Source organism: Olea europaea, chromosome 20 (genome assembly GCF_002742605.1).
Source record: "Olea europaea var. sylvestris chromosome 20, O_europaea_v1, whole genome shotgun sequence".
In the NCBI taxonomy this organism is placed as follows: Eukaryota; Viridiplantae; Streptophyta; class Magnoliopsida; order Lamiales; family Oleaceae; genus Olea; species Olea europaea.
In genome coordinates, this window is record NC_036256.1 from 1,769,568 (window position 1) to 1,779,876 (window position 10,309).

General features: G+C 37.3%; 2 protein-coding genes across 3 annotated transcripts; one reads left to right on the plus strand and one right to left on the minus strand.

Moving 5' to 3' along the window:
• The first annotated feature begins 943 nt into the window (after nt 1-943).
• On the plus strand, nt 944-3,166 carry LOC111369191. Its single transcript, XM_022990666.1, has 3 exons — nt 944-1,014; nt 1,631-1,773; nt 2,550-3,166. The coding sequence occupies exon 3, from the start codon at nt 2,560-2,562 to the stop codon at nt 3,127-3,129; it is 570 nt and encodes a 189-aa protein (XP_022846434.1). The 5' UTR covers nt 944-1,014; nt 1,631-1,773; nt 2,550-2,559; the 3' UTR covers nt 3,130-3,166.
• A 377-nt stretch (nt 3,167-3,543) lies between these two features.
• On the minus strand, nt 3,544-8,123 carry LOC111369364. Of its 2 annotated transcripts, none has more exons than XM_022990848.1 (3): nt 7,888-8,120; nt 4,455-7,053; nt 3,544-4,360 (listed from the first exon to the last, which is right to left on the minus strand). In XM_022990848.1, the coding sequence occupies exons 2-3, from the start codon at nt 6,945-6,947 to the stop codon at nt 4,073-4,075; spliced, it is 2,781 nt and encodes a 926-aa protein (XP_022846616.1). In that variant the 5' UTR covers nt 6,948-7,053; nt 7,888-8,120; the 3' UTR covers nt 3,544-4,072. The 2 variants fall into 2 exon arrangements, with proteins under 2 accessions (XP_022846616.1, XP_022846617.1); XM_022990849.1 differs by having other exon boundaries at nt 3,972-4,209; nt 7,888-8,123.
• Between the last annotated feature and the right edge of the window lie 2,186 nt (nt 8,124-10,309).

A 10,309-nucleotide genomic window follows, 5' to 3' on the forward strand; every position in this document is an offset into this window, starting at 1 on the left:
ACTGTTACTGCTCTGATTTTGTCCATCTGTTCGTGGAGAGGCATGTTGCTCCTCATATCGCTCGATTACAGACTGGATTCCTCTCTGACTTGCTCCTTCTTTGTCGGATCTCTGAGGTATATTGTTTCACCTTTTGCACCTTCAACACCTAACACCACCGTCCCACTGGGCGTGCCAAATTGTTTCGCGGGTGTTAATTCGCTAACAATTAAAGAGGATCGGACGATTGTGTAAGGGACGAAACCTCTTAAGACAAAGTTCCAAAAATGGGTGTTCCTTTTATTGGCGATGAACTTTACAATTGGAAACGGAAAACAACGTGCCTCCAAGGGGCGCAAGCACACGAGTTACAGAAAATGAAGTGTTTAAGTCTAAAAGCTAAAGAAATGAAAATTACATATTCTCTGTTCGAGAGTTTTGGATTCGGTCCTTTGCTTCTATGTTCTTTCTCCCTTTTATACTTCATAGGCGATCCCTTTGTGATTAACTGCTCTAAAAAAACTGCTTGATCGCCCTATAACTACCCACTTTCTTTGTAGTGGCCATTTTGTCATGAAACTGTCCTTTTAACTGTTGCCATTATCTTGCATCGTTCAACCGCTTTCGATTGAACCCCTTGAGTCGTGGAACGTGGTAAGGTTACTTTAGCAACTGCCTCAATAACTGCATTTCTTGATAATCATAATGCGTTATGTTTGTTGATACCTTGGGCGACTTGAAGATTTGGGCGAGACTCCGGGCGACCGTATGCCACTCTATTCGTTCAGACTCTGAGCGACTTGCAAACTTGGGCGATGGCGTTACCGCACTATTGGGCCCCTTATTTGGGCCTTCACCTTGATTCGTTCAATTGGATTTTGTTCTTTGGGCTATCTGATTTGGGGATCCTCCAATTGGGCTTTGCTCTCTGGGCTGTTCGATTTGGGCTGAAATTTTATGTGTCAACAGGAGGCATTGAATTTTTATGTGCTTTCTATCCATCCTCAGCTGAATCGATCTGTTCTCTTTAAAAATGTAAGCAGAGGATCTTCATTTCAGTTTTGTATTTTAAAGTATATTTTTCTTTTTTTCAAATTTTCGTTTTAATTTTATTTGAGGCTATGCTAGTAGCCACTTCGAATTGGGACTCGGAAATAATTATATGTGAATGTGATGGAATCGTATTCCTTATTGCAATTCTGAAGCCCTGGGCTTTTGCTGCCAAAAGCACCCTTATGTTTGAGCTGTCTATGAATTACTTGAGTCTGTAATTATATGTGATTAAATACAAACAGAGGCATATTTTTATGAGATGTGTGAACTAAATATCTGTAATTTTAGATTGCTCACTTTATTATTATTATTATTATTATGGGCGTGGTGGGGGTTGCGGGGGGGGGGAGGTTAAAAGCATATAGTGGCTATAATTGCAATTAGCATTATTCACAATTAAAATCTGCTGTTTAAATAATGACAACGAAAGAAAAAAAGAAGAAGAATAAGAAGGGAAAAGAAACCTTACAATTGGAACCTCCAGCTGGGCATAGTTGGAGTTCGGTAAAGCATGAAAAACAAAAAGTATGTATGTTGCTGGTAGTCTTTAAGAGGTTTTTCCTAACAGTGTCATAATCTTAAAGCTTTTTATTTTCAGGGAATGTTTGATAGTAGAGATCGCACATCTGCATCAATAGCACTGGAATCCTTCATTCGAATCTGCACGAGCAATGCTATTTAATTGTTGCTGGAAGTTTTGGAGTAGGATCTGACATGATCAACACTTTGCAACATATAATGGTGAGTAAGTTGTTTGTTTGTTTGAAATTAAAGTCCCATGCACCAGTCATGAATGTTGCGTAACCTTAACCACCTGGCTTTCCCCTATGTTCTGTAATATACGTTCTGATTTTGAAGGCCGATGATATATTATATAGTTGAATCTCCTAACGCCAACAAGAAATGGGAAGAAGTTTGCATGCAAATAACAGAAAACATTTCAAGGCTAAAGTACTTTCTCTGCAAAGTATTTTCTCTGTACGTAGATGCTTTTTGTCTCAAACTCTAAGCGATCACTTCAATTTCTCTCTCATTGTTGCTATGCTGAAATGGTAGCAACTATAGATTTTGCATTGGTAATTGAAAGTTGGAGTTCATCTCCATTTACCTTCTTCCTCAGTTATGTAGCCCTTAGGTGGAAATTTTTAGTATATTTTGATAAAAGTTGATGAAATGTGTGGTTGAAAAGTTATGGATCCCATGAAATATGTAGTTAAAATTAATTGTTGACTTTGAATTTGATAAAAATTTATATTTTAATTTCTATCAACATGGGCTTATTTTTTCTGTCGTAACAACTTCAGTAGATAAACATTGAGATATTGTGGCCTATAACGTTCGTTATCTAAGTTGATATATTAATTTCTCATTGTCTTGGAAAAAAAATATGTTTGGCCGTGTCTATTGTACTTGGAATCTAAATGTAAGTTGAAACACGTAACTCGTGTTTGGATGCCATATCCCTATGCATTATTTTGCTTTTAGCTGCTACATGTCCTAATTTTGTATTTTTTCAGAACTGTACCCATGAGGAAAGCCTCCAGATCATGTCAGTCGGGTTCATGTCGAGTTAGAAGTGAGGACTATGGTGGAAACCTGAGTGGTGAAAGCATATTACTAGATGAGCAGACTTTAGAGCGTGAATTACAGATTGCTATTGAAGAAGAGAATTATGCACAGGCTGCAAAAATCAGGGATAGCCTTAAGCTTCTCCAGGAGGACAGCAAGTCTTCAATATTAGCAGCAAATGCTAGATTTTATAATTCATTCAGAAATGGGGATTTAGAGTCTATGCAGGCTCACTGGTCGAAGGGTGATCATGTGTGTGTTGTGCACCCTGGTGTGAGTGGCATATCGGGTTATGATCTTGTAATGGGAAGCTGGGAATTTGTATGGGCCGACTATGGCTTCCCACTAGAAATTGATATAAAGGACGTTCAGGTTCATGTTAGAGGGGACGTAGGCTACGTGACATGCATCGAATTGGTGAAGACTAAAGGCAGTAGTTGGGGAAGACAGTTCGCCACAAACATATTTGAGAGGATTGACAGTCAATGGTTCATGTCGATTCGTAATGCATCATATGTTGATTTGTGAACTAGCGTACTTAGAGATGGCAACGGGGCGGGGTAGGGATGAGGCCCCATTTAATTTTTTATTTTTTTTACATTTTCAAAGTTTCGAGTTATGTTATTATTAGAGAATAAAATACAAATTCAAAATGAGTTTTTTAAGGGTGAATTTTTTAGAAATAAAATTATTTTTATTCTTTTTAAAATTTTTTTTTTCCTTCACAGCGCCCACGTTGTCCCACCCCGCCTACCCGTTCGGGGTGGGGGCCCGTTGGGCGTAGCGAGTTTTTTGGCCATCAATATCAGGTGGTAAAACTTAGTTTTTAGTGCTTGTGGAGATTTGCTGTACTTCCTTTAATCGTGCTGGCAATTCTCTTATCTTTTCAAACAAAAGGAAAGAAACCATTTTTGTATTCTCTTATATTTCCATGGCGGTCTATGAATCAGGGAAATGCTCGCTTCTTATCTCAAACTCTCATTATTTCCCACATGAAATTTAACTTTACAAACTAGAACGATTATTACAAAATACAGATATTGTGCAAGATTTCTCCATCACAAGACTGTTTTCAAAGTACATTTACTTAATATCTATAGCTGAGGAAGATCGTCTCTTAGAGCGGAAGACCTACTGCCCCAGATGTTCAAAACAATGTCTTAATATTGTGATCTGGGCACTGCCTTAGAGAAAGGCTCAATAAACTAGACATGTCAAAGAAGATGAAGATTTGTACAGAAACACTTAAGTCAGCTACTAGGCCAACTCACTGCTAACTGTGGTGCCATGGTTGAAGCTTTTTAGGCTCCATGGACCAAATTATATTGTATATAAGGTGGATACTCCTTGATGGTTAGCCTGATAACCGATGCATAAGGTTTGCACATTTCAGGAGTAAAACGAAGGCTCCCAAAATTTGCCATAGCTTACACACAAAAACTGCCTCGGAAGCTGGATCCCTTGCACCTGCCTAGATCCTTCCAACTGGCGAGGAGGGTGGATAAGTGACATACTTTACAGGCACCTGAAGTGTGGTTTGTGACTTCACCTTATCCTGTCCAATCGTGCCTTCTGATAAACGAGCAGCTTCCGACAGATCATTCACGTCTAAGATTTCAGATAGCTTTCGATTAGTTAAGATGGCTACGCATACAGAAAATGTCTCTAGCAAAGAAATGGAAGCATTGAATTCAACAGAGTAAAATCCATTGCTTGTTGGTTTCAAGCTGAAAATAGGCTTGCTCCCTCGCTCTCCAGACTGTAAATAAGTACAGGATACAATTATATTCTTTACTTACGACTAGGCCTATAAGGAGGAGAAAAGTAAAAAATCCGAATCATTGAAATGGTACCTGAACAAAAAGATCAAGACGATCTGATGCCAAGCTGTGCGCAGATGGTCCTGTAATCTTGCTGCATCTTTCATGGTTAGCGAGGATTTGGAGCTTGCAACCAACATCCCAGCCTCCACAATCACATGATCCACCAGATTTCCATCGGTTAATTAATGGTGAGGGTGCACCTTTATTTGGTAAGCCATGAATTCCAACAGGAAGAATTACTACTGTGCTATTGGGGTTCCCATCTTCTCCTGAGAGACACCTTGTGATCTCTCTATACTTGAATGTTCTGCCTTTGTCGCTCAAATCTTCACCCTCTAGCCTCTCACAGGTGTTCTTTATAACTATTGCTGCAATCTCCATATTAAACAAAATCTCAGATGTTTTTTTATCCACCTGGCCGAGATCAACACCATACAAGACACATTCTCTTACCACACCTTGACTAGAGTCCTTAGAATTTAATTGAGGGAGATAAGAGCTTGAAATCTTCATTTGGGCAACGATATTATAGCCAAGTTCGCAACTTTTACCTTTTGTTCCTTGATTTATCCAGCTCATACTCTTTTTCTTAATTTCATGAACAGAGTAGAATGTACAAATCAAGCTGCAATCACCCTTTCCGGACGATGGCAACTTCTTCACAGTAGCAGCCAGCATGTTGTTACTATTATCAGCTGCAAGTTTGAAAAAAGGGAGTCCATTCTTCACTGAAAGCTGCAGAAGAGCCTGAAAAGTAGACGCCTCATGCTTCCTGTCTTGAATTGGTCTGTTGAGGTTCATAGGCTTGGAGGGCATGTCATGCGAGTTTCCATCTGAATGAGGAACAATCTCAGCCGAATGAGCTCCTTTATACTTCAGCAACGGCTCCAGTAACCTTCTTAAAGGGCTGGACCTCCCTCGGCTACTAGCAGCCTCTTTGACTTTGTTGTAGCTCTCCATACTAGAAGAAAACTCAGATCCAACTGGGCCAGACTTTGGAGCAGTATCTGTAGAACTCAACTGTGGAACTGCTGAGCTCTCCTTAAAGCTAAAGCTTCTGGTCATCTTCCCAAGGCTAAAGCTGAAGCGGCGATTAGGGGATGGATGTCTTCCTTTCTCAGCTTTCTGTTCCGCGTCGGCATGCATTCCCTTGGAAGCATCGACTGAAAATGAACGTTTTGCTTCACATTTTATGGGTGGGACAATTATATCATCTGGATCTGCACTAATGCAAAATTCTGAGTCCACGACCTCGGCATTGACCAAGTTAGGTGGCTCCATACTAGACTCAGTGTCGACAATAGAACTAGTAGACAAGGGACATGAATGTGGAATGTTAGATGCAAATTCTCCTGATTGAAGCTCCTGAGGAGAAAAGCCATCAGAAAATCTGGTCCAATATCCTTGTGGCGATTGTCCATCTAAAGTCTTGGATTCTGCAAACTGAGAAATGTCTGAGCAACTCGTCTTTGGGAAATGTTTGGGTACCAGAAGTACAATGTTTTGGGCCTCCACAACGCTATGCTGAGTAGTAAGGTTGACTTCATCTTTGAATCGCATCTTACTCTTCCCCTCCAGAAAATTGATTGTTTTAGGTGAAGAGATGGAGGACCCATTTTTACCCCGGTCCAAGGCCAAAGCTTCCTTTTCCAATACTATCTTTTTCATCGAATCGTTACTCTTGCCACGGTTCATATTTATTTCAGAATGATCCCTTCCAAAAGACTTAGCTTTCTGATTGAAATTGCATTGCTGCCCATCCGCGGTGGTACGTCGAGCTTGCAAATCTTTGATATATGTGCCCTTTCCTGTGGACTCTCCAATGCCTCCCGTCTTTCTTTCCACCTGAGATGAACTAAGATATGAACTCTGTGATGGGAATTGTTTTCTCAAAGGTGATGAACCGAAATGTGAACTGTGAGCCGAGGGTTGCTTTCCCTGTGATGATAAAATAGGATGTAAACTGTGTGATGTTAGTTGTTTTCTCAGCTGTGAACTAATTTTAGGTGGTCCACTTGTCATAAACGAGGAATTATTGCTCAATGATGAAGTTTTCCTGTGGCATTTTGCAGGCATACGATCGTTGTACTTCCATTTCTGTAATCGGTTCCAATCAAGAACTCCAAAATTCAATGCCTTTTCTTGGACACTCTTTTCTTTCTCTACCTCCTGGAGAAAGTTAGGTAATTTCGACATGTGCTTAACAAGCTCCTCATCTTTACATGTCTTACTCCCCTGCTGTGTCGTCTGGTGATTCTCGGAATACCTAAATTGGATCGCCTTATCAATGCTTCCATGCTGTCTTGATTCTCTATGCAGACCATTGTATGGTTGGCCAAATGAATGTCCTGATCCAAATATATCTCGATATTGTGCACTTGTATCAGCCCGGGGTGGTGGAATCTTCTGTTTCACAGGATCTGAGGTTTGCTGTGGTGTTGACCTCCGTTTCTGCTCTAATCTACGACTCATTTCCCTAACAGTTCCAGCACATGTAGCTTTAGGTTTAATATCAGATAACATGGCACACCCCTACAGTCATTGACTTAACTGAGAAAATATTTTGTCCTCTTGATTCAATACGAAACTTGGCATCTAAAGACAGTCACAAATAGGTCTGCTTTTCTTCCTGAGAAAAGCAACAANTTTGTCCTCTTGATTCAATACGAAACTTGGCATCTAAAGACAGTCACAAATAGGTCTGCTTTTCTTCCTGAGAAAAGCAACAATAATCAATTCAACAATTTTCATTCGAGTCCATACACTTTCTCCTCAAATACAGAAGACTAGAAAATTATTGAGGTCTCGATTACCAAAATAAATTTCAGACACATAAATCAAAATCAAATCCCCCGAAATTACTTCGATTCATGGATTTTTCCGCCAGTTGGTTCCAGGACTCAACTCTCTTCAAGATTATAATTTACAAAGAAGCAATTTATTCATAACAGTGGATTTACAATGCTGTCCAAAAACAGTACACACCCAGAAAAAAATATTTTCCATTGAACCCAAAAAGTTAGATAAATCAAAATCTAACATCCTTCCAAAAAAAAAAAAAAAAAAAAAGTGTCAGAAAACAAAATTAAAAATGGTAACATGCAAGCATGAGACACTGATTTTTCTTCAATATTACAAATCGTAATTCGAATGATTCAGACCTAAAGAACGAAAAATATAGATATCAAAAATTGCAGCTCAATCAACAAAAAAACGCACAAGCACTCAAATATATATCCAAAAGATAAAAAGAAAGAAAAAAAGAAAATACGTTCACGCGAACAATAATTTGAGTAAAAACAACCCCAAAAAATGTGTTGAGGCTTTTACTTTCACCAATTTACTCCAACACTTACTGCAAAATAGTTCAAGAAAATGCAAATCCACATACACATTTACTGAAAACCAATCAGTCTTTTTTAACCAAAAATTATAAATAATGACAGATTAAAAATGTTCTTACACTCAACGCAAAGAATTCAGGAGCCAGATAAAGCAAGAAATCTTCTTGGAATTGCATGAAGCGTTTTCCTCGATGCCGGAGAAGAAAGAAAAAGTATTAGCTTACAGGAGGAACACTCTTACAGAGAGGTAGATACAACCTGTATCTGTATGTATAGAGCGAGGAAAACCCCGCGAAATAGGTGTATTCGGTGCAGTGAATAGTGACAATGTCCTTGGAGAGAGAGAGAGAGAGAGAGAGAGAGAGAGAGGCGTTTCGCTTTTACGTATCAGACGGTTAAAAAGTGAGGTTAGAAACATCAGAGGCCACCCAACTTTTACCCAAGTTTCATTTCAGTCACCAAATTGTTTCCTAACAAATCACTTAAGGTGGATTTGCCTCCGGTTGGTCTCTATTAAATTAAATCTTATTTTTTTCTTTCTTATTTTTAACAACACACTCTTTCATAAAATAATATGACATGTAAATTGAAATTTTTTTCATTTTTTTCAACCACATATTCTCAAAAAATACTATTCCACCAATTAAAATTTGAAATAATAGGAGGCTAAACGAGGGCTTGCAAATATGGAATTTGCATGAATAAGTATATTCCAAGCAGTTGAACTTATTCGTATGAAAATTATTAGTTAAATGTGTTTGATTTATTTAGTTTTCAATTTAGAAAATATTTTACTCGTCCATTTTACTTTGGTGGGTAAATGAAAGAGAATAAAAAAGAAAAGGATAGTGAATTATCTTAAAAATAAAAATCACCCCCTATTTTCTTTATTTTTGAGAAAAATATGGTCACTGAACAAAAATTGAAAAATATTTTTAATGATAAAAATTGTCAACCAAATATCATGTAAATAAGAATTTGAGTGGAAAGTGACATTTTCATAAAAAATAAAGTCAATTAAACATACTCTTAAATTTATATTTCATTTTAATTTCAACACGAATAATCGAGTTTGAGTTACACAAATTAACATTAGATGCTAGACGAAGTTTCTTGCATGAACAATATGGTCATCAATGGAACTTGTTTGTTTTCTGGTTATACATTATACATTGATGTCACAACTTATAAATTGAAAAATAAAAATAAAAATAAAGAAGTGATGTTTATCTACATAATTATTATTTCAAAAAAGAAAAAAATTTAAATAATGCAACATTAAAAGATAGGCTCAAACAAGGACTAAATTCATATTATTATCTAGCCAACGCATTGAATTGATGCCAGTTTAAAATGAAATTAGTCATTTGACAACCAATTTTCAATTTTTTTCTAAAACTCATTCTCAACCACTTATTTTCACAATAAAATATTTTATATGTAAATCTAAAACTTCTACATACTTTTTAACCATACATACTTAAAAAATCACTATTTCAAAACTAATTTCAAAAGAAAAAAAATGTATTTAAATAGTACAATTTTTGTACTGAAATCTTATTTACTGACTAAAACGAAATATTTCTCAAAGCTAGATGACCTTTATAATAAAAGTGACGTGGCACAAGATACGTAGTCACATCAAGTAGAGTAGCGAGGCGCCGATGGTCACTGGGCAATGGACACTGTGGGCCCACGATTGGGCCGTGTGTTGAAAAATACTTATTTATCCTCGTAGTAGTGTTCCCTTGTGGGGCCACAATGGGCCAGCTTGTGGCTGTAGATTGCAATTGATTATAGGTCTTTTTTGTTGGGTAAATTAGACCCAATGCCCTAAATTATTGATTAATACTCTTATTAACTAAATAATTATCCAATAACGTATTAAATACGTTATAACCTCAAGCAACGACGATGAATTTATGGGTGCTCTTGGAGTTTAAGGATAGATAGCGCATGAGAAGTTAATGCAAGCAATTCCAGGTGGAAATCAATAATTTCGAGAGCCTCCACCATTTATTGCATGGATCGACGAAAGTCGATTAAAGGGTTCACAGTGTACAATGGAATGGAAATAGTATTAGTTACAACAATTTTTTGGATGAGGAAGATGAGATTAATGCGAGTGATGATGATGCTAATATTGAGTCTACAATGGAGTTGGAAAAGGGCAGGGAAGGAAAAGAAGAAGAGTTGGGAGGTGAAGGCCGTGGCTAAATCAACAATGTTAGTGGTTTTAGTTTCAAAAGTGCATCGAAAAGGGACACAGATAGCCTTTGTTTGAGCCATATTATATTTCAAAGAATGCATTTTTAAATAGTGTATTGATGAGAAATGTGTGATCAAAAAATAAAGAAAAAGTTTTAAATTTGCGTATAATATTATTTTATTGAAGAGTATATGGAAAAAATGATGTCAAATCACTGTTTAAGAATGTATTTTTTTGAAAAATTGTGGCTCAACCATAGCCTAGATTTGTTATATCACTTTGTCGTATCAAGAGCTATATATACATTGAAGCAGTCAAAGAGGTCCATGTGA

Excerpts from the sequence above, each read along its gene's own strand:
- LOC111369191 (XM_022990666.1), top strand. The coding sequence starts at position 2,560 with ATGAGGAAAGCCTCCAGATCATGTCAGTCGGGTTCATGTCGAGTTAGA.
- LOC111369364 (XM_022990848.1), bottom strand. The coding sequence starts at position 6,947 with ATGTTATCTGATATTAAACCTAAAGCTACATGTGCTGGAACTGTTAGG. Across the intron at positions 4,361-4,454 it reads GTCTTGATCTTTTTGTTCAG|TCTGGAGAGCGAGGGAGCAA; the intron begins GTACCATTTCAA and ends ACTTATTTACAG.